The sequence below is a fragment of the Falco cherrug genome, chromosome Z, assembly GCF_023634085.1.
Source record: "Falco cherrug isolate bFalChe1 chromosome Z, bFalChe1.pri, whole genome shotgun sequence".
Lineage (NCBI taxonomy): Eukaryota > Metazoa > Chordata > Aves > Falconiformes > Falconidae > Falco > Falco cherrug.
This window is the reverse complement of record NC_073720.1, coordinates 62,278,341-62,302,443: the sequence shown is the minus strand read 5'-3', so window position 1 is coordinate 62,302,443 and position 24,103 is coordinate 62,278,341. Positions and strand designations below refer to the sequence as shown.

The 24,103-nt window shown below is 37.0% G+C and overlaps 1 protein-coding gene across 2 annotated transcripts in view; it reads right to left on the bottom strand.

The window, feature by feature from the left end:
* Positions 1–24,103, bottom strand: part of APC (APC regulator of WNT signaling pathway) — a 102,931-nt gene that overhangs the window by 23,857 nt on the left and 54,971 nt on the right. For both annotated transcript variants that reach the window (XM_055698400.1, XM_055698401.1), the window contains exons 5-8: positions 18,740–18,848; positions 17,004–17,117; positions 12,046–12,129; positions 3,400–3,504 (exon numbers count right to left, since the gene is read on the bottom strand). In XM_055698400.1, the coding sequence (XP_055554375.1) occupies positions 3,400–3,504; positions 12,046–12,129; positions 17,004–17,117; positions 18,740–18,848 (412 nt within the window). The remainder of the gene's footprint in view (positions 1–3,399; positions 3,505–12,045; positions 12,130–17,003; positions 17,118–18,739; positions 18,849–24,103) is intronic.

The following is a 24,103-nucleotide window of genomic DNA, read 5'->3' as shown; positions in this document are numbered from 1 at the left end:
GAGAAGTGGGGTTTGCACAACGAATTATAATTTTTGCAGAAGGGAAAAAAAGCAGCCACAACTTTTATGTCAGATTACGGAGTGCATAGAAGTAAGCCTGTACTTCTTCAGAACACAACCAGGTATGCAAGATCTAACAAATAAAAAGAGATTCATCTAGACAAGGGGTAACTCCCTACTTGATTTGTCCATATCAAAACCAAATTATGAGTGGATCAATCTATTTAATTTTTAACGAAAAGCTATAAAATAATGCTGAGACTATTTGCTGTATTTCTCTAGAAATTAATTGTAAATAGAAAGATCCTACCTGTACTAGCAAGACTCAGTTATTAGCCTCTTTGTACTCTTTTAATCCACTTGATGTATTTACATTTTGCCTTTTATGATCTTTCATCCACTCTTTGCCTTTTTTCTTTCTTTGTTCTTGTTTTCTTTTTCTCCGCTTCTTACCTGTGCAGTTTCCCTTACTACATCCCTCCCTTGCACTCACTATACATTTAAGTAGCGAACACTTTTAGTATCAGAAAACTGTTTTGCTGAGGTAGTCACCAGTCTTTTGTTGATCCTCTACAAAAGCTAAAACCTGTTCATGAAATTATTAGCTTAATTTGCAAAACAACATTTTCAAACTATCTGGATCAATGTGTATCTTTTTTTTTTTTCCATAAAAAATGTAACACTGAAAAAAACTGTATGAAAGAAATTTCAAAATAATTCCTATGTTTTTTGTAGGTGCACCATGAAGAAAGAAGACTATTCCTCTTTCAGTATTTGCTGTTCATACAGTTCAACATTTTAAATTTGAAGTTGAAAGTGACTAAGTAAAAGATAGGAATAACTTCACGTAGTGTTTGTCTAGACAGAAAAGAATTCTAGTTATACTGCAATACTTAAACACACATTATTATACTCATCTCTCATTTGAATCCAGAACATTTCATGCATGTTCCAGAGTAAGTATTATGCTAAGAGCATAACAAGAGTGATTTAAATTCACACAATTTATTCCAATATATATTTCCTATGTAAAAAAAGCCCTTATTTTCTCTATTAATGACTCAAAATGTTAAAGCTTAGAATGAAAATTATATTGGGTCTTCTCAGTCACTTGATCTGCAGTGCTAAGAATATGGGAACAAATTCCCAGATTTTTGCACCAAGCAATCCCTTCGTATCATCTTGACCTCAAACTACATTTTAAGAAATACAGGTTCAATGTAACACACCAGAATTCTCCATTAAGTTCAGTACGTTACTGCACGCAAGAAAGTAAAAAAGACTTAAGTTTGGAGCACTACCTATTAAATTCACCATGGTGTAGACAGAAATAGCATAATTTTCCTATTGTTTCCCCAGAACTGTATCAGCTTTGATTCAGATAACTATTTCCTTCAGAGCTATGATGTGGCCTTGCTACTTTGAGGATGCCAGGATGCCCAAATGAAGAGTAAATAAGTTTTCTTACTGACTCCCAAAGACTGGTGTGAACAAACTAGTTGGTGTCAGGTGTGTAGCCATTCATCTGAGAAGATGGGAAACGACAAGATGTTCCATGGACCCTTCTTGTGTAGAAGCCTCTTTTACAAAATGTTCTCCTACCTGTCTACTTCATCTTGTTTTCTCCTTTTATGTTTTACTGTCTTTCACTCATTGTTTTACTATGCTTGCCATTTACTGTCAGGTGATTTTCATATTTTGTGGCACATTTTCGTAACAAAATATTCAATCTCACTGAATTCCTTTGCAAAACTTGCATAACAAAGGTATGAAAAAAATTTACTTTAGCAGCAGGACAGTGAGCATAATGGAAAAGACAAGACATCTGAAAGATGGTGCACAAGAGGACATAACCTTTTGTGCATAATCCTGAAAAATCCTGGATTCAATTGGCAGTATTTCAATTAACATTGATTATATGACTACAAAACCAATTAGAACGGAATGATTTGGTTGAAACTTTATGCACTCCAGTGAACAGTGATTGCTTGAAGTATATTGAGCTGGTTTATCAGAAATAAATGTTATGCCTAATCCATTAAACCTCCTCTGTCTGGACTTGCATTGAATCTAAATAACGCCCAGATGTCCGTTTTAACACAGATTCAGCACCCTGGTTCTATCCACCTCCAGGAGGAAGCAATCTATGTGATGTACACATTTTTAAGAGGCAAAAGTCAAAACCGCACAAATCCTCAACACATGACCTCAAACGAAGTATGAATTAATCTCCCACTTGCATAGGTCTGCCAAGACATGACAAACCCTTCTTCCTTCCTTCCCTGGAAAATACGTTGTCCAGAAAAAACTGATTCATACACTAAAGATGGATGATGCAGCCACAGTGCATCAATTATTTAAATACATTATGCTTTCAGCCTCAAAGCAGCACTGAACTATTTTCTTCCCAAACAATAAAGCTGCCATAAGAATTAGAATCAAAGCCTCAAGCAATTGCTCAGATACACCTGATAGAATTTAATTTCAAATGGTGATCAAACATACTTCAAAAGCAGAATTATGGGCTGTGCTTAATGTTTATTTAAGTGAAATATTCTAGCCAAACCACAAATCTTTCTAATAAATCTTCTTGTACAAGACACTTTCAGAAATATTTAAATAATTCTACTTCCCTGGAGTAGCAAAAATACTTTGCATATAAATTCAAATATTAAATTTGTAGTGTGAAGTTTTAAGAACCCAAATTACTGGTGAGAATGTCTGATATAGTTCGAAATCATGAAAGGAATGATCACTAATAAATCAGAGTATTTTTAGCCAAAAACAGAAGTCAGATTTTGATAAATATTTGTTTTAAAGGCAAGAGCGTACTGCACCCCTCAAAATATTCCACTAATGTATTTCATTGATAAAAGCAACAGCAACAGAAGATTATTTAGAAGCATTTCAGCTCACTTCCAGATTACCTCAGATACTACTGTTTCAAAGCTTTATCTAAAAAAAATATTAAAGTAACATTAATAACAAACCTCCCATTTGGTTCTCTTATATTTTAAAAAAAATCACTGGTATTTCATTGATAATTTCTAAGGTGAAAAACTGAACAATTTCCCGTAATTAAACCATATTTCCAGTATTACAATTCACCTGCAGTAAAATATGTTTTCTATAGTTATCTCCTTCATAGCATTAGGCTCATTAATCATTCAAACAAAAGAAAAATGCTCCCTGCATTATCAAATATTTATACTTCATCTTACTAAAGATTTCCTTCCAATAAATACAAGAAATTTCTCACATATAGATGCAAAGAAGAAAAACGTATCTTTTTAAAATGAGCAAGCACACAAACACCATAAGGTATATTATACTCATACATAACCATTGTACATTTAAAATATTTAATTATACTATCAACAAACAAAATCATCAATTTACCTGACCGGTACTGCTAGTGGCCACACTGATTTCTGCTGCTCCTTGACCTTCATTCTGCCTTTCTGTATCATGGGAACCTGCATCATGCTTGCTTTGAGGTGTTCTCTGTTAATGTAAGAGTTTATGAAATTACATAAAGAAAAGAAGTACATTCTACCATCGAAAGCTTTCTAGACTGTGAATGCATCAATGCCGCAACCTCACAAAGCCATTGAACAATACTTCGCATTTCATAACCCTTAGCCTCAAAAATTAACAGCTGAGGCTGAGTAGCTTCGAAAAACTGCAAGATGAAAGCGAAGCGTGTCCTCTGAGGATTATAGCCCTGCAAGACAAAGGATTTGCTGTGACACACAGAAACACCATTTTCCACCAGCTGTGCTCACATCGCTATCAGAAATGTAACAGAATTGGAACAAACAACTGTCTTCTCTGCACTGTCACATGATCTGTGCATTTACTGCAGACTACAGCTAGCACAGGTCAATTAAGCTTTGCATTCAAAGATGAATAATTTCTGCATGAACAGAAGAGTATCTCTACTGTAAGAGTCCTTCTAAACTTTAAGGACAAACAGTGCAGGAATAACCACTTGGATGCAGTAAAATTTATATAACCTGATACTAATCCATCTGATATTTCATCAAAACAAACTCAACTGATCTGGTTAGCTGTTCCTTTTTTCAGTTCCTTCAGGAAAGCCAGTTTTCTATACATGTATGCGAAAATTAAAAATGGTGTCCCTGCTGCTGACAGGGATAGTGTGATCAACACAAAAATCTGGCCTTTACACAGTTTTTTCATAAAGCAAATAGAATTAGCAAGCAGTGCTAATGAACTGTGCGAAGTATCCAATATTATCTATTAATGTGTTTAAATATTTCAGATTTTCAGAAAGACATAGATAATCCTGTCCATGGAAGGGGCTTGAAGGCTGGAGTTGAGTATCACCTTACCTCTGAACAACGGTTATTCTCAAAGTATTAGTTCTGATGCCAAACCTTATTTTCAGACTCAGAGGCTGCCACCTTAACATACAACACTCTTGTATCCCTCTCAATTAATTTGTTTAACACTTGGTATATTCAATTCAGTTTCTATGCAGCTCTGCAATGTTCTTAAGCAGTACAGCTTATGACAGCATAGTCTGCCTCACCTTGCTTTATGGAAATTTCTCTTTTAACTTTGAGCAGAAACATACTTTTCATCAATGTATGTACAATGAAACTTCTTTAGTTACTGGGTGATCAAACTCGTAAAGTATCACTGGCTTACTATTTTGTTCATATAAAGACACTGGAGTCTCAAACCCATAAAGTATTTAACGAACAGTATTTCAGAAACCAGTAACTAAGTAAATACATGTGATGCGGTAATTCAGGGATAAACTTAAAGAATGGAATTATACAGTTTAATTAGCAATAAGATACATCAAAGAACACAGCAGTATTGGACAAAGTAGTAACGTGAGACAACTGAAATAAACAATGGGTAACATTTTTCTTCATATTATATGTTCAGTTATGGAAACTGAATAACCCATAAAGCAAAACTCACAAAATATTTTAGGAGAGACAGTGTCACTATGCTTTCAAATGTGATTTGCAATTTTATAACTCGCCATCTCTGCCATTGTGTATGAAATGGTATTGTTATTGACGATTATACAAGAACTAAAGAAATCATGGCTCCCAAATAAGCGTGCAGACTCATTTAAGACCAGGCTGTGCCATACTACACGCTGAATAAAGTGTAATGTACGATATGCTGAAACCCTGCCTCATGGTACTTTCACTCTCAAATACAGTGTAATCATGAGTTTGACAAATTCTAGATCTCAAGCCTCCAGTACAACTCAGGACAGAATTTTCCAGTCATTAAGTGACAGTAATTTTCAATCCCATGAAGAAAGTAGTATTCAAGGTACCTAGAGGCAAAAAGCTGAACTGTTCATTAGCTGGGCTCTGACCCATTTGGTCACCTGAAGGGGAATACTACTACTCTTCCAAGAACACTCCTGGGTTTGCAGCAGTTTTTTTTGGGTGGTGATGATGGTGTATCTATTAGTTTTGATGCATCTAGAGTACAAACACAGAGATTTCATTCCCTGACAAGAAAAGCTTCTGCTCTTCTCGACACTCTGTCCTTCTCCCGTTCACATTATTTTGTTTGCTACGTGCTGTTTATGAATGAAGTGGCTTCCCATTCTCCCCAGGCACTCTCAAAAATACCCCAATACACAAAGTAGTCAACATAACACCCAAATGAATTTATAAACGTAAGGCAATTTTTAACAGTTACTAGTAGCACTTATCTAACTTTAAACGTAGTACGCACTCACAACAGGCACACATGTTACTGTCACAGGAGTCATCAGCTGGGCTTGAATGTCAAATCTGCAAGTCCACAGTGAACAGTTTTTACCACTTCAGCTACTCAAGTAATTTGAAGCAAGAAGCTTTCCCTTCATGCAGACTGGCCCAAAGGAGTTAACAATAACACAGGTGGCAGACAGCAGGTATTTACTGAAAAATGATTCTTTATATAAATAGATATTTATTATAGATGTATTAATTTATGTTGAACAAGTATGAAAAAATATTTATTATATATGCATATTATATAAAATATAAAACCAACATGTATCAACACACGTATGTGCGATTAAAATGTGGTTTTGTATAGATATAGCATGACTGTAAATAAATTAGTGTCCATCTGTCAGACTGTGGATCAGTGGTTGTAAATACAACATAACCCCTGCAAGTATGCCCCCTCTTCACATTACCTTCTAACACTGAACATAGGACATGTGGATGAAAATACATAAATTACAACCACATCAGCAAAGAACCAAAGCCCAAAAGCAGCAGCAGACTCTACAACCTCCACAAGGTACAGCAGCTAGAGAATGGCAAACAGGTCCCCTGGGTTCAACAGCATCATCTATTCTAAAGCGTGATTTTTGCAGAGGCTTATTTTAGAGCCCCCTATGATTCATGTATTCTGGCATCACACTACAAAAGTCACTCCAATGGAGTATGACAATTGAGAAATTGATGCTTTTGCATCAAAATGGTGGAAAGCCACACGTCTATTACAGGAAGATAGAGCTGCTGCTCCCACCTTGTTTGCCACTATTCTTTAAGTGTTTCTGAAGTCAACACTAATTATCACTTGTTAATTATTGATTTCCCTGTATTTACTAGTAGACAAATGATAAATCTCTAGCTATTTTATGGCATCTGCAAGCATAGTAGGCCTTGATTGTTTTTGCTATGACAATAATTATGATTATTTTTAAAATTTGTATTAATTATTGCTATGGCAATAAATTAAAAAAAAAAAATGTATCTAATACTTTGTCAACATGAGTTGCCAAAGCAGCTCCTTGTGTATTTATGAGGAAACTCTTTTATGCATAAACCACTGGGGTTTTTTTTCCCCAATAGTCAACTACTCTATTATTTTCTGTATACTGAAAACTACAGATAACACATACTGGTATAAGAAAGAAGGTAAGACAAAGAACAACACAACAACCAAAATAAGAAACCGTAGGGTTGAAACGATTTTGCTGCGGTTGAGTCAAAGAGAAAAAAAAAAGTCTAGTGAGTCAAATCCTTGAGAAAAGTTCTGTCCATCACACTTTGAAGTTTAAAGCTTGCTGAGCATAATCTCTGTACAAAATGAACCCCTTACATTTTATCTACAGCAACACTGCCCATTGAAAATACTTCACATATTTCAGATGACAGACACTATGAAAGAAAGGCCTGTACCAGTATAACAAATTGAAGCTCCTAGGTGAAACACGTGCCAAGAATTTGCTTTTTCCTTTTATGTAATGTCATGTTTGTACCTGACAGCGAAAAATTCTCTTTGGAGGGGTCTAACTCTACAGTAGATGGTAGATTTCAGACTTCATTACGAAAAATCTTGCAAAATAACTAACAGAAGTCCATAAAATTTGAAGGCACCATCACTGTAGGTACACTACTTCCAACGTTTTCCAGTATAATTTACAAGACTTAGTAATTTGCCAAACCTTAGAAACATGTGCCAAAATTTTCTGTGCTCACTGATTTCCAAAAGCTATTTTTATGGTGCACAGTAAGACCAGATATTGTCCCCCAAGACATACTGCACTTGGATTCCACAGTGAATGGCATCACCACAGGGACCAACTGTATTCAGCAGACAAGCTATGGTATTTATTATTGTTGTTACTACTATAAACTTAAGAAGCACATTCAATTTGGTTACCACTATACCAGGCACAGTATAAAAATAAAACGAATGCCTCATGTTTGTATTTTTCAGTTATATGGACTCTGCATTTTCACTGCTACTACCTTCCCTCCTTGCCAGCAGGCAATTTCAGAATTAGAGCCAGCTGTCTTCCATAGGAGATGGCCATCCTTTAGAAATTATTAAAACACACTGTGAAGTATTAGTAAGTGTGTAATGAGTGCCTCCTTTACCACCAGCACCCTGGTAACTCTGTCTTAAAACACATATGTAACTATACAACCTGCCATTAAGACACTTTACAAGTAAGACACACCACAACAAAATTTTGATTTATTAGAATTTCCAAGTATCCATCAGCCAAATAAATTGATGAAAGAAGTGAAGAACTAAACCAAAAACTTCTTTAATTCTGTAGCTGCACCTCAATGCTGTTCTGAGTCCTTGAGCTTACATGAATCCAAAATACAGAGGTTTTTTTTCATCAGAGATAAACACACTAGGGACGTGATCTGTCTGACTAAATGAGGCAAAAATACCTGTTGAGAGGCTGGCCAATTAGGTAGGGGGTGTTTTAAACTAGAAATGATGGTATACAGAGCAATTCCTCAACAACCAAGTAAGAAAGCTGGGGATAGGGCAGGCGAGACGAGTACCCTGGTTGGTAGGAACACAAAGGCAAGCCACACAATTCAGACGAAGTAGAATCCCCTTGAGCACAGGCCTATAAGGAATAAGGGAAGCAGAACAGCCTTGTGGGGAAAGCTCTCAAGCATGTTCTGGGGAATTGGCGTGCTTGGCTGTCTCTCTGGCATGCCTCTACACTGATGCACGCTGCATGGGGAACAAGGAGGAGTTAAAAGTGTGTGCAGCCACAGGGCTATGACCTCTCTGGGATTGTGGAGATGTGGTGGGATAATTCATGTGACTGGAAGGCTGCAATTGAGGAATACAGACATTTTAGGAAGGACAGGCTGGGAAGGGCTAAGGGGAGACCTTATTGCTCTCTGTAGCTACCTGAAAGGAGGTTGTAGACAGTGAGTGTCAGTCTTTTCCCAAGTAGCAAGCTACAGAACAAGATGAAATGGCCTCAGGTTGTACCAGAGGAGGTTTAAATCAGGTATCAGGAAAAATTTCTCCACTGAAAGGGCGGTCAAGCATTGGAACAGGCTGCCCAGGGAAGTGGCTGACTCAGCATCCCTGGAGGCGTTCAAAAGGGATTTAGATGTGGCACTTCAGGACATGGTTTACTGGGACTTGGCAGCATTAGGTTTACAGCTGGACTTGATCTTAAAGGTCTTTTCCAAGCTAAATAACTCCATAATTTTAAGACGAGAAGAGGGAGTTGTCCGTTACAAAAGACAGCAGCTAGAGTGTGTGGAGCCATCCCTGAGGTCAGGAGAAGTCTGGAGTCAGGCAAGAGCTTATGGGTAAAGATTAGCAGGCAGACCAACAGTGGTGCTGTTGTAGTAGATGTCTGCTAAAAGACTTCCTGATCAGGAAAATGAAACAGATGAGACCCTTTCCGAACAACTGGAGGAAGCCTCATATGCACAGGCCTCGTGGAGAATTTCAGCCTCCCTGGTATCTGCTGGAGGGGCAACAATAGGATGAAATATTCTAGGAGATTTCTTGAGGCTCTGATGACAACTTCCTGACACAGGTGACTGAGCAGTGAAGAAGGAGAGGTATTGTGCTGGACCTGATACTTAAAAAAAAAGGAAGAACTGGTCAAGGACATGAAAGTTTGAAGCAGCCTTGGCTACAGTGACCACAAGATAGTAGGATTCAGGATCCTAAGAGAAGGGAGAAAGGCAAAAAACCAGGACCACAGACCTGCACTGCAGAAGAGCTGATTTCAATCTCTTCAGGTACCTGCTTAGAAGAATCCCAGGGGATACAGCCCTGCAGAGAAAAGGGGTGCAGGACAGCTGGCTAACATTCAGGAATCACCTCCTCTAAGCAAAAGAAAGGTCCACCCCAACAAGTAGGAAACACAGCTAGGGTAGTAGGAAGTTTGTATGGGTAAGTAAGAAGCTCCTAACTGAACTTGGGCGTTAAAAGGAAGAGTACAAGAGGCAGAAGTGGGGTCAGATGACTGAGGAACAAAGACTTGCTGCCAAATCATGCAAGGATCTGAAGAGCAACAAGGACTCCATAAGTACATGAATAGCAAAAGGAACACTAGGGAAAATGTGGGCCTTCTGCTGAATCAGGAAGGGAACCTGATAACAAAGGACACAGAAAAGGCCAAAGTACTCGGTGCCTTCTTTGCCTCAGTCTTTACCAATAACAACACCCTTCAGGAATCCAGGTCCCCAAAACCAGAAGGAAAGTCTGGAGCAAAGACAATTCACCCTTGGTGGGGAGTCACCAGGTTAGGGAGAGCTTAAGCAAACTGGACATAGGTTAAGTCCTAATGGTTTAATGGGTGGCACACATGGGTGCTGACAGACAGGGATGATGCCATTGCAAGGCCACTAATGAATGGTCATGGCAGCAGGGAGAGATTCCGTAACACTGGAGGAGAGCAAATGTCACTGTCTTCAGGAATAGCAAGCGAACTACCGGCTAATCAGCACCACCTCCATCCCTGGTGACTGAAGGTGATGGAGGAAATCCTCCTGCAAGCATTCCCAAACATGTGAAAGACAAGGTGGTGACTGGGAGCAGTCAGCAGGGTTTTAGAAAGGGGCAGTCAGGCTTGACACTTCCACAATGAGATGACTACTTGGTGGGTGAGGCATGTCTTCTGCATCAACTTCAGTAAGCCTCAAACACTGTCTCCCATAGCATTATCACAGACAAGCTGACAATGTGTGGGTTGGCTAACAGGACAGCGATGTGGACTGAAAACTGGTGGAACAGCTGGGCACTGGAGGGTTGTGACCATTAGTACAAAGTAAAGTTGGCGGCAAGTCACTACTGAGGTACCGCAGTGGTCAATATTGGGACCAGTATTGTTCAACATCTTCATTTTTGACCTGGATACTGGGACACAGTGCACCCTTACCAAATTTGCAATGACAAAAAACAGGGGAGAAGCCAATACACCATATGGTTCAGTCACCTTTCAGACGGACCTGAACAGGCTGAAGAAATGGGCTGATGAGAATCTCATGTAGTTCAACAAGGGGAAGTGCCAAGTCCTGCGCCAGGGAGGGACAACGCTGGGCACCAGTACATGCTGGGGGCTACCCAGCTGGAAAGAATAGGACCTGGAAGTCCTTGTGGACAAGCTGAACAAGCTAGCAACTGACCCTTGTGGCAAGAAGCCCAACAGTATTCTGGACTGCATTAGGTAGCATGTTGCCAGCAGGTTGAAGGAGGTGACCCTTCCTCTCTACCCAGCTGGTGAGGCTGTACCTGGAGTACTTTGCCCCTTTGCCTCTCCAGTACAATAAAGATAAGGACTTACTGGAGCATGACTTACTTTGAGCACCACAATGATGCTTAAAGGACTGGAGCATCCCTCCTGTGAGGAAAGGCTGAGAGAGCTCAGACTATTCAGCCTGGAGAGCAGAAGCCTCACGGAGGGTCTCATCAATGAGTATAAATGCCAGGACTGGCTAATATGTCAAAAGACCAGGCAGATTTAATTATACATATTACTGTCTGCTTCACTTACAAAACAAGTTTCCCTCCAAATCCTGGAACTATGAAACCATTATTTTTCAAAATGGAAAAATATACATCCCTTAGTAATCCAAATGCCGTTCTGAGCTTTCACAGTAGTTATTTTGGATGAGGAAAAAACATAACATATTCAGGTCCAACATACAATTTATATTTAACTTACCACTACAAGAAATGGAGTTGACCTTGTATGAATTTCCACCGTAAGAGCAGGTTTTGCTAATGGCAATTACTACCATGGACTTTATAATTTACAGGAAACATTACCTTGCATTTCTTAATATAGAACCCAGTACTTAAACACTAAAAATATGCTAGACTTCTATAATGAAGTCTGATAGAAGCTGTATTCATCCTTTTTTAAATCTTAACTCCCTTAAAAGATAAGGAAACCATGAAGATGCTTATCAGAGATTCATATTTAGAAAGGCATGTACAACTGATTGTTGTAATTATTTGCCAAAACCAAGACTCAGTCTTTATAATAAATTGCATTTTGGCATTTTTACTGAAATTTCAAGTTAAAAGTTTAACTGGTATGTCATTAGTGATTAAAGTTCAAGAGCAGCATGAATACTAACCCAAGTATTCCGCTTTCAGGAATAACAAGTAACAGCCTACATATATTGACTAGGTTAGCTGTGACATCACTAGCTGATGGAAATAATCCTGCCTACCACTTTGTTCAAATAATTTGGGTATTTTTTTAGAGAAAGCTACATACCATAATCGAAAGAAGGCAAGTAATCGCTCACTAACCTCTGCTTCAGCTGCTTGTGATTGTAGGAGCTGTCGTATACGAAGAATGTCCTTCTCTATTTGTTGAATTCTTGCCACCCTCACCTGAAATGAATGCATTTTCATGTTTGATTTTGTTAAAAAACTCCTTTTACTTACTGTATAGATTGACAATATACTGATTTCTTTGCAAATACTGCCGAATACAATCCAAACCTACTTCATTCATGTGGCAATTCAAGTATTCTTCATAATAAAACACAGGCATGATTGCAAACATTCAAAACATTGTGAGTAGCTGGGTTTTTAAAAAACCTGATACTCATTTGGATACAATAGGTAATCACACAGTACACACTGAAGTACAAAAAACCGCTCCAGTTGACTTGCACAATTCTCCTGTTTCAGAAAACTGGCATTTTGGGCAATGTTTAGCAATTTATTTTACTTTCATCTCAAATGTTACAAATCTACTTGCCTTACAGAGACTTGTGAGAGATTTATATTTGCAGAACATCTTGAAGGGATGAAAACCTGAATGACTTCTATTATATTCAGTTATTACAATGATTTGGGATTTTTGCTTATGCACAGCCTCTGAATATTTTCTGCTCCTACAAATCTCAAAGAATTTAACAGTCTAAATATGAAGACAACTACATACTGCTTCTTTGGTCTGTCTAGGATTTCTGAATCAGAGTCTGTAACAGCCATATTGCTACTCATTTCCCACTGCAACCATCCTGTGCTTAGTAAAGGGAATGTTAAAAACAAACACTACAGGATATATATACTCAATACAAGTTGTACTGTGAAGCAGTGTGTGTGTATATATATATATAAAAATCCCTATATGAGCTTGATAATTTAATAATGTGACATCATTTGACTTTAGAAGTGGGCATAAAATAATCAGCTCAATCATATCAGGATATGAAGAGAACGCCAAACTGATTGAATACTTTTTGTGTGTGTGATGAAAAGCTTAATGAAATGGACATATAGTTGAAAGAAAAATCCTGATTCTTTTACCTGATTAACATTTACAATGCTATGCTAAAAAAGAAAAGGCTTTGTGCATCTAGTGGATGCTGCAAGGACCATAATTATAACCAATCTTATTTAACACGTTTATAATCTGAAAATGGGAAAGGTGCTAATGCCAAGGTACACATGGAATAGAAACATTGTTACCTACAAATTTTAGGAAAACGTAATCACAAAATAGAATGAATTCCTGAAACATGTATCATAAGCAGTTATGGGAAAAGTACCATAAACATCAGCATTTAGTAGAGATGCAAAGCTACAACACTAAACTATAAATTTGGTTTGAATTGATAAAACAAATTATCAGAAAATATGCCAATAAAAATATGAAAGCTGCACACAGAAGCTTCTGGTTAACATGAGGCAAACAGAAAATTCATCCCCCTGTTTGCTTCTGGATCAAGAAATTATTAAGTATTAGAAAGACAATAAAAATATATTCCTGGAAATTACTGTTGGTGATGTGATGCATAACTGACAGAACATGTCCCTCATTGTCTTTCAGGACAACTTCAATTTCCCCTGAATCTTTCTGTGTAACTGGAAATTTACGCCATAAAGGGCATCAAAAGAATGTGAGTATCTGTACATACACACCTAAACATTGGAAATTACTTTTGTGCAGATGCAAGAAAATAAATATTGCATGATTTGTCCAGTATCACTGATGGGAGTCCTCAAAAGGGACTGGAATTCAATCCACCCTTTCCAATTTTAGTCCAGAGATTTAAACATCAGACCATTCTTCCTTCTGCTAATACAATATTCATATTACAGCAAAATTGAGGAGTTCCATTATCCAGGAGCATATTTTGTACCTAACACTGTACAAGCAGAACAAAGAATGCATTTCTTGCCACAAAGGGGTACAGCCTAACAGCAAACATACAAAAACAGAGGTATACAATCAAACAAGCACCAGGAATGGTTTTAACTTTAGAACCTATGAAAGAAACATCACTTTTTATTCCTATTTGTTTACAGTATATTCCCATTCATTGTAATGTTTACTCATTACCTTTATTAACATAAAATTGTTGGATAAAGCAACTTAACTTTCAGAGTTACAAATTATTTGTATGTCACTGCTATACTAAGACTTCTAACGAAAAAAATTCCCCATATTCACAGTGACAGAAAAAGTCACTTTCTAGAAAGTAAAAATAAGGAATACTGTTTTGTTTTTAAAAGGCTAGGTTTTTTCCCCCCAAATAAAGATACATAATAAACAAAGTTATTAATGTGTTGGTCTACATATACAAATAAGATGACTCTATGAATCTAACCAGTACTGAAATCTTCATCAGTGCAAGACTACAGGATCCAAATTTTCTTTTATCTTTAGTGGTTTGCTGTTTTAGCAAATTTTTAAGGATCTTGGAATAAATTCCTATGAGAATGATGATTTCTTGTGAGATTTTAAGGAACTCTAAACAAAAAACCAAAGAAACAAACAAAAAGACAGAAATCCTTTTTGTTCTGGCATGAAGGAAAAAAACTATGTGAACATGATTTCAGTCTTGGAATTGGAAATATTTTATATTTTACAGAATATAAATAAGAAGTTTGCTTCTCCTTATCACTAACTATATAGGCCATAACATTTGAAGAATCAAAATAAAACCTGGATAAGTATGCTTTCTTGTTTTTTCAAGGAAGAACTACCATCTGAAATTATAAATTTCAGGGAAAAGTACAAGTTAGAGTAAATAATTAAGCTAAAACAAATTGCTAACAGTCTTCCAATGCATCTTTCTGAATAACTGTTGGACATGTGCTTGGGTATAATCTTCATAAAACATAACATAAACAGTGAGCTGCTGCGATCTAACTTGCTTCAAAAAGAGGAGGTTAAAGGAAACAAAGCCTAGTCATGACAGTTGAAAGAGAGAAGGCCATTATTTCAGAGGTCCACAAGAGTGACTACTGCATCAGTTATCTGGGCAACAGCAGGTTATCAGCTCTCTCACAGAATAATTTTTGGGACTCTTTAAGACAGACATGTACACCAGCCTTTAACAGCTGAACCACTCTCTCCCTTCAACCTCTATTTTGCATTCTATTGTGTGTCACAATCACTTAGGGTAGAGGCAAAATACAGAACAGAAAGTTGGAAAGTTAGCAAGTTCATTATCCTTGCCAAACATGAATGTTTCAGTTTGCACATTGAAACATCAGTGTGAAATTATCCAGAACTTGCTTTCAGGTATTTGTACACCAATGAAGTTCTACACATTTTTGGCATCTGTCCTTGGTAAAATGAAATCAAGGGGAATTACCAGTCAAACTCACAAGAACCACATGCAGAATTAGTTACTTCCTATTTTATAATCTTTATATAATCACAATAGACACTGTAATTTCTGTATTATATCTATATAGAGTGAAACGGTTGTGATAAACCCATGGACAAACATTAATTCAGAAAACTACACAGTATTTCAACATCATCTTGGTAGCATTTTTCCCCCACAACATTACAGAAGAACAAGCAGGAAAGAAGCTACTTCAGGGACAACTTAATTACTTTCATAACTACAGTCAAATTGTTCACCTGGAAAGTTTCATTTATTCTCTGCCTGAGTGCATTTAGAATTTTGCCAACAGCCTGGCCTACCTATTTAGTTTAATTTACCTTACTCCAGCTTAAGCTTGTTAGCAGCAAGGCAACGTTCCCAGAAGTTCTACTGTCAATGCCCTCACACTTTCTTCTGCAACAGGGCTAACCAGACATCTGCAGACAATCCTGACTTTGCTCTGCCTTCACTCAGGACTGGCTGACACAAGCCGCACAGCTAATTCCTGCAGTGCATCACCACTGATAACACAGCCATGCAGCTTCCAGATCAGAGCCAGTTACTATCCAGGCAGATTAAATTTGGGTCTGTCGGAGTATATCTATTAGACAAATCCCTACACAGCCTTTATGTACATATCTGACAACGGCAGGATAACTGTTTTGCTAATACTTACGACCATATGAATTTTCTGAAAAGTCCTACTCAATTATTCACTTTAAAATGTAAAGCTGCCTTTCTAATTACAAACAAAAATTAGAAGCATTTGTTATGTAGCAAAATTTGTTACGTAGCAAAATTTTGTGTTGAGTAAACCTAGCAAGAAAAATACAACCTAAAGAAACTATTTTTATTGAAAGGACTTATTTTTGTAACATTCACCATAAAAAAAAACAACAAACCACAACGCCAAACAAAAACCACACCAACAAATTACCTTAGCAAGCTGGTTATTTAACATCTCTGGAAATAAACGGTAATAAATAATTCAAATTGTCACTCTACTACTGCATGGGAATAGTTTTTGTAACCAGCAAGCAACTGATTATTCCACTTACAGTTTTCACACAATTACATTCTATACTTCCAAATGTGCATGTGATTTGCATACAGAATTGTTCATGTTGTAATCATGAATACAAAACAACTCTTGGTGACAGCAAACAACTTCCAGACATGTATATGAACTACATTTTACTTTAATACCTTTTTTTCAGAGATATTCCTTGACCTATGGTTTCTGGTTAAGGAACTTAACAATAGTAGCTGGATTTTATTCTAAACTTAAAAGCATGAAAAAACCTAGCTTGACAGATGCAAAATAAAGCATTTACAAATACATGTTTGTTTGAAGGTAAAACGGTAATAAATTATAAGCAAATAATTAAAAAATACTTCCTTTTAAAGTTGCCCACTTCCGCCTATTCACAAGCCTTCTTTTAAACTGGCAGAGGATGGTACTTCTTACTGAGCAGTTACTTCCTATATTCTGATTCCTTTTTTTTTTTATTTGAAAGGCTAAATGCTCTAAGATATCACTGTGTTTACACAGAGTTTAAAGACCACCAATAATTTCATAAAAATGCAGGAAAACTTTTTCTATTTCTTCTAAAAATGAAGGACAAACTATACCTGTGCTCGTTTCTCCATGTCCTGACAAGTACCTAATTGTTCTTCCATCGCAGCTCTGATTTGCCTTGCCTCATACTCCAGCTGCCTTCTGGTCATATCTGTTTGCAAGGAGAACTGAAATTGAAGTACAGAGAAGGCATTTTAGTAAGTAATGTTTATGTAAACCATGTATTTCCCTGAACAAAAGCAGAACAACTACCTTTCCACACTAAACTTGACAAGCAAAACGTAGTAACAGATCCTTAAAATATGACTGCATTATTAAAAACAAGAACACATAATGTTTAACCAGCAGCCTACCTGCAAGTTTTGTCAAATAACTAAATGTAACAGATAAACACTGAGACAGCATCATTCATTACAAGCCAGGAACATCTGGCTATTAATGTATGTCAGCATAGCAACAAAACTGTTAGCGTGCCATCTGAATCTGTATTTTGAAAAATACTCCGAAGTATCAAACTACCGTACATAGTCACAGTATTCACATTACTGCTGTCTACCCTACTTTTAACTATCCTGTGAAAAAAGCGCAAGTGTTCAATTAAGGAACAACAGCATAGCTTAAAGGAAGACATTCCATCCGATAGATTTTTCAAGGCCAGAGCAAAGCACTTCACTGGTTTTGGACAATTAATCAGTTTGCAAATAAATGAGTCTCCAAGAGCAGCCCTGCCATAAGACTTCACTGATGTCAATTCAGAGAATCACAAAGAGACAATCATTGACAAATATGTAAAATGCTACTAAAAAGAATGGGATCTGTGATTTTGTTGTGCATGGAGTAAGTAGTAATGGACATAAATTACAACAAAAGAGATTTAGTGTAGCTGTTAAGTAAGACATTATAATCGTAAGAAGAGCTAAGTCAATTCATTACCTACGAAAACAGGGAGACAATCTTAAAACCTACAGTACGAGTGACACAGATACAGCTCACAGTGCCTTTGGGAATGGGTTGCACTTCCTCAAGATCCTTTTTGGACCCTGTCCCCTTGCTTCTGGTGCTCTGATAAGCTCAGCCATGACTCAGTGTTATATTTGCTAAAGTCCAGCTGCTTCAACTCAAGTCACGGAAATTTTTCCATAGTCTGTTTCCACTTCCAGGAGGCTGTTATTCCTGATCAGGTATGACTGTAAAGGTGGGCAATCAGGTCTTCCCAACACTGTAACGTGAAGGAATGCACTGCAAATATATCCAAACTGCTAGTTCTAACAGGAAAAGCTGTTATTCTCTGGGATATCAGACATCTTCATTATCGCTGATAATGGTGACTTCACTATGAATAGTTTGGAGATGCCAAGGTAAAAGCTTGGAGTAACAATACCTGCATAGGCCGCAGCATCACTTTACTTGCTGTTAGGAATTAAAAAGCTCCTGTATACACTGTCTCTTAGCCTAACACCGCTCTCAAAACTAAAATAAATCACTAAATAACAAAATGGATAAAAAGACCTTTGGGCAACAGAGTTAAAGAAGTGTACTGAGATGTAATTAATTTGTTGTAATTTTTCAGTTCTCTCTATCACTGACATTGACAGGCATGAGTTTCAATGTGTAAAATTAGATATGAAAAAATGCATTATTTAGGCTAAGTCGCTTTACAGAGTGAGTAAAAAAATGTTTTAGATTAAAATTATAGTAGAGAATCTCACCAAATTCATAAAATATAGACAACATCTAAACAAAGACCATTGCAATAGATACATGACCCAAACATACTGAAGCCACTTACATTTTCAGTAAGGGGGAGACTATCAATCCTTTTAGTCAGGTTCTGAAGCTGGGCATAATACCAGTCCTTTTCTTTCTCTTCCTTCTCAAGCTCCGCAAGCAGAAGAGATCTATTAAAACCAGAAGTGGGAACTGTATCACTATTAAGACTTCATTTTCGTATGTAGGTACAGAAATAGGCATTGATACCCATTATAAAAAAAGTTTTAATTACAGATTCATAGAATTGATACAAGAATTATTTACTTTTAAAAAGAAAAAGGAAAAACATAACTATAGTGAAAAACAAAGGATTTGAAAAACTGAGGATGTTAGTTAAATCCTTACAGTTAACAAAACATGGCCTTGGGAGAAGGCACAGGCACCATAAACATGTCAGGCTGGGGCACAACAAGGTAAACTCAAGTTGAACCAAATGGTTAATGAGACCAAACAGAAGATTACTGGAAGTTCCTGTAAACTGTCCCTATTAGCATACTAAAAGGTCCACCCTCAAGCAAAAAGCCCCCTCCCAACAAAGCTTCCCTTCTCCCCCCCGCCCCCCCCCCCCCCCCAACATGGGCAGTGTAAAACAACATGGTACCTTTAAATGGAGACAAACCCCCCAGAAAGCTAAGATTAATATACACAGACTACCAAGAAAAATACTGTGAGAAATTTTATATACTATTTTATCAATCCTTCATGAACTATGTCTATACAGCAATAAATTTTATGAATATAGTTATGTAGTGTTCATGGTTACAACACTTTTCAAAATGTGTATTAAAATTTTCCGGCAAAATCTGGCTAGCAGGAGCACACAATGAAACGACTCAGGTTGAGTTTTTTGTTTGTTTTTAAATACAAGGTTATTAGTTTCTTATAAATGCTTTCTGTGAGCACTCTTCTTCCTCCTGACATTTTAATATTGCTCATTAACAGAAATGCTAAAATCAACACTTAACTCAAGAGACAGAAAGTTGCACACAAGTTTTCCCAGTACTATTTCCTATCCCTTAACTTCTGCACCCTTCTCTCTAAACTCAGGCTGTGGTCTTCCTCAGCAAAAGCCATATGAACCTTTATAAAGCACACAAGAACGTTACCAAAATTACTCAAAGTTGTTAAGGAACAAAAACACTGCATACAACAAAAATACAAATTTCCCAACTACTCTGATAATGCATCCCAGCTGTGATTTGAGAGGAAGATAATGTAACTTCCATACCACAGAACTTCATGTAGAAGAAAGAATTTTAAAATATGTATTTTAAAGGATTTGTTCAAGGATTAGTTCCTGGTTTAAAAATGTTCCCAACTACTTTTGATGACTTAACATTTATATTCCATACCAAATGCCAGTGACCTGACCAGTGTTCAAATAGAAAATTAAAACTGACAGGATCCCTCACTTCAGCTGCAAAAGACTGAAAAACTACATGCATCTAAGAGTGCTGAATGTTTTAAAACATGAACAGAATGACAAATTTCCATATTTGATTCAGCAGTTACGTTGAAACAGAATTGTTTAAGAATGTCAAGACTACACATTGTCATTTACTGTGCAGCTTTTACATCAGACAGGTTTGCTACTGAAATCAGTGAAAAGAAGCAAAGAGCAGCTATCAGGCCGTTGCAGGTAACTTAATTCTTCAGCCACAAGGATGGGGCTGGCATGAATTGCTTAAGTCCTTTAGACAGACTGAAGGGACAGCTAATAGTTCTCAGTGAAAGCCTGTGAGGAAAATCTTTTTTTGGCTTTCCACCTGCCCATCCTCTTAACACTGGCACCTGATCTCTGCACACAAAGGCATTCTGCATGGCTTCCCTTTTTACCAGTTTGGATGCCCATGCACTGGTTGTGTCCAGTTTGTGAAATCAAGAGCATAATAAATGCAAGCCTTATAAAAAGTATTTTTACCATATGAGGATTTACAAATGTGAAAGGACTGACTAATTCTGCCTCTGGATGTCAAAGAACTGGTAGAAGAATCCAGAGGGATTACTTTCAGCTAAGTGAACACGTGATTAAGTTCCTCCCATAAAATGTAGGGTATTCAGTTTGTGAGACACTGTCATTCAATCTGTTTTGACATGCACAACGGATGCTAGAAGCAAGAAAAGAACTTAGGAACCGACATAATGTGTGACCTGAGGGCAACTCCTTGAATTTAATAGTGTCATTTTTGCTTCTGAGTAATGCTTTATTTGGGATGACTAGTTTGGTATCACGGCTCCATGAGAATTCAGGTTTTAACAATGTCTTTAAGTCTCTCAGCACAAAGCCTGAAGGGCTAGTACAACTACAGTAGGTTGCACTTCAATTCCCTTGAAAATAAGCAGCAAGTCTCTGTAGATGTATCTGATAAGTTGCTCCCTGCACTTAACATTACTATCAGCTACTACACCAAGCAGAAGTACAGCTCTTTCTCAGCCTTCTGGAATTTCCTGAGGTTAGGAGAGCACTTTAGATGGAAGAGCTATTACTGATCATGGAAAAAAAAAATTTAAAAAAAAGGGAAAAGCCCTATGTATTTATTCCATTTTTTTATCCCCCCCCCCCCCCCTTTTTTTTTTTTTACATCAGGACTTTCACAGTTATCAGAGAAAATTCTGTTCTCTCTCATTCACCATCAATTTCAGCGAGAATGCAGCAAAGCAAATGAAGCAAGCTTTTGGAACTTTACGCTATTTTTATGAGTTAATAAAGTTTCCAATTTGAACTGCTTTTCTGAAAGGTGGATATTTTGAAAGACTAACATTTTTGAGCTCTCAATATAAGAAAAGTTGAATGAATACAGAAAACTCGTTTCTTCTTTTGGAAATCTCTGCATGATTATGTCAATGTTGTTATCAGTAGGAAACAAACTATATGCTACTCTACTTGCACTATGTAGACTGCAATTATAATTAATACTTTCACTTCAATTGATGGGTGATAAAAATCTTGAAAATGAAACACTGCTGATAGATGCCGTAAAGACTTAAGTCATTCAGTCAGCCAAAGGGAGATAAAAGTCAGGGGAGAACTAAGTCATGAGACGCAAAAAATGCTCAAAATCACATTAAGAAAATTAAAAAAAAAAAAAAAAAAAAAGAGTGGCAGAAACTAGAAGGAATAAACAAGTCATGCAAACACTTTAATTTAAAAATTCACCATAAGATTGTCATCTTTAATAGTAAATTACAGAATTTACAAAGGCGAGGTTATTAGATTTACTAAACTGCAGAAGGCAAACCAACACAGTAAGTAACATGCAATAACGTAGTGTGGAAAGTTTTGTGGCTGATACAGTCTCTTACCAAAAATACCTGGAGACAGCCAGAGAGAAAGCAGGAGATATTTAATGAAAGTGTGCTCTGAACCGGCAACGTAAAAGCACACACCCTCCCACTTTTTTCCTCTTTTATTTTGACTTTGAAATTAGAGGAGAGCTAAGTAAATGAGAAACAGGCAGATAATTTCATTTTCATTCTGGTAAGTGAATCATTTGATTAATTTTCTTTCCTCAGAAGACCACTTTTAGCCAAGCTAAAGAATTTTTTCCATACAAACAAAATTTTAGCAATTGTTTTTGTTTTTCTTGTTTATATTAATAAACACCTAGTGAATTAGTTTATTAATAAACATCTTCTGAAATTGCCACGTTCAAACACACATATGATTTAGTCCATGATCAAACACTGTTGCTCATGAGCAGCATATATTGTGGCAGTGTGTTAAGATACTGAGTGGAAATATTCTCCTGCTGCAGGTTTCCAAACAATGTTATTTTCTTCTAAATCATTTTAATATTTTGAGGCTTGTCAAGTTCCATGAGTTCTCTGAAAGTCTGTTTAAGTGCAAAAATTATTCTATTAGCAATTAACATGTGTTTATATGTATGTTTAGAAACACATAAATTCAGTAAGTATGCCAAACGAGTTCAGACACAAGCACAGGAAAATAAACGGTTGATTTTCTTTCAGAAATTCCAGTGATTTCAGATGCATGGTCCTACATCCCCAGGTTCTGATGCATTTGGCTACCCAGGGTCCACATCAATGCCCTACACATTCCTACATGTCCCTTGAAACAAAAAAGAATAGCGCAGTTCAGACTGTCTATCACTTCAAAAGTAATTAAGCCAGAAGTGATACGGCCATGCCTCTACAGATCACCTTCTCCACAGCATAAATCTGTACCCCATCCGCTGTGACAGTAACACTGCCTAAACTCATCTGAAATTAAAATATCCTTATCCTTTTTTTTCAGCATTATTTGGAACAAAGACCAGCTCTCACTGCCTAAGCTGTCTTTATTGCTGAGAAAAATGTCCAAAGAACTATGACCTTAGAATCGACAAGAGTGGAAAAGGATCACAGATCGTAAATCAGATGTGCTAACCACCTTGAAGAACTCCAGCTGGTCTAAATTAATACCCCTTGTTCAAGTGACATGGAGTTCATTTGAATTGTAACTGAAAGTCCTAAGTACACTTGAAGATTTTAGTATCACATGCAGTAAAAATCAGCACGGGAAGAACACAAACAAGTACACTGTTTTGTTAAGTGGAAAATGACAGACAGATTTTTGAAGACTGGGATGAGCAAGGGGGAAGAGATTCCCAGATTCCTGAATATTCTTATACAGCCTCTCAGGATTCTAGATTTTATACAGCAGAACAAATACAATTAGTGATCCTGACTAGGGAAATAAAAAAAAAAATAAAATAAAAAAAAAAAAAGGAGTGGCTGCTAGAAAAGGCTCAGTATGGAAGTTACTTTCATTCCCCTGACAGGACCAGAAGAAAGGGACCTAGACATAGTACCTTGGAGGAAAAGTGTACTCCTTTCAGCTCTTGACTGCGAAAGTTTTAGTGAACACCAGGAAAGGCCCTTTAGAGGAGGGGTTTCTGAAGGGCTGCCTACAAACCACTATTACCCACCAAACTTCTGTATTAGGCCTCAAGTAGACTTTTTTGTTTGTAATGGCTACTAGGCATAAAAATACTATATTCTGTTTATTTGGTTTTGCAGCTCCCAGCTTGGCACCCCATCCATTAAGTAGCTGTCAATGACCAACTCTTTAGGAAACCCTGTCTTATAGACAGGCTTCTGAAAATACCTGGGATTTCAGTCAGATTCATCACATTGTTACTTTTTCAGCACTTAACAGTGGTGAGAAAACATCCAGGTGTTTGGGAAGCTCCACCTCTTCTCTCTAAATATTTTCAGATGCTGACAATCTCCCAACCAAAATAAGGTAACCTTCAGCCAATGAGTAACAATGAAACACATGTGAAGAAGCAGTAGAAACAATATGATGTGTTTAAGATACTTCATTTTTTATTGTGTGCGTCTAAATATAGATTCCTGTTTTCCTTACTTGTCAAGATAAATA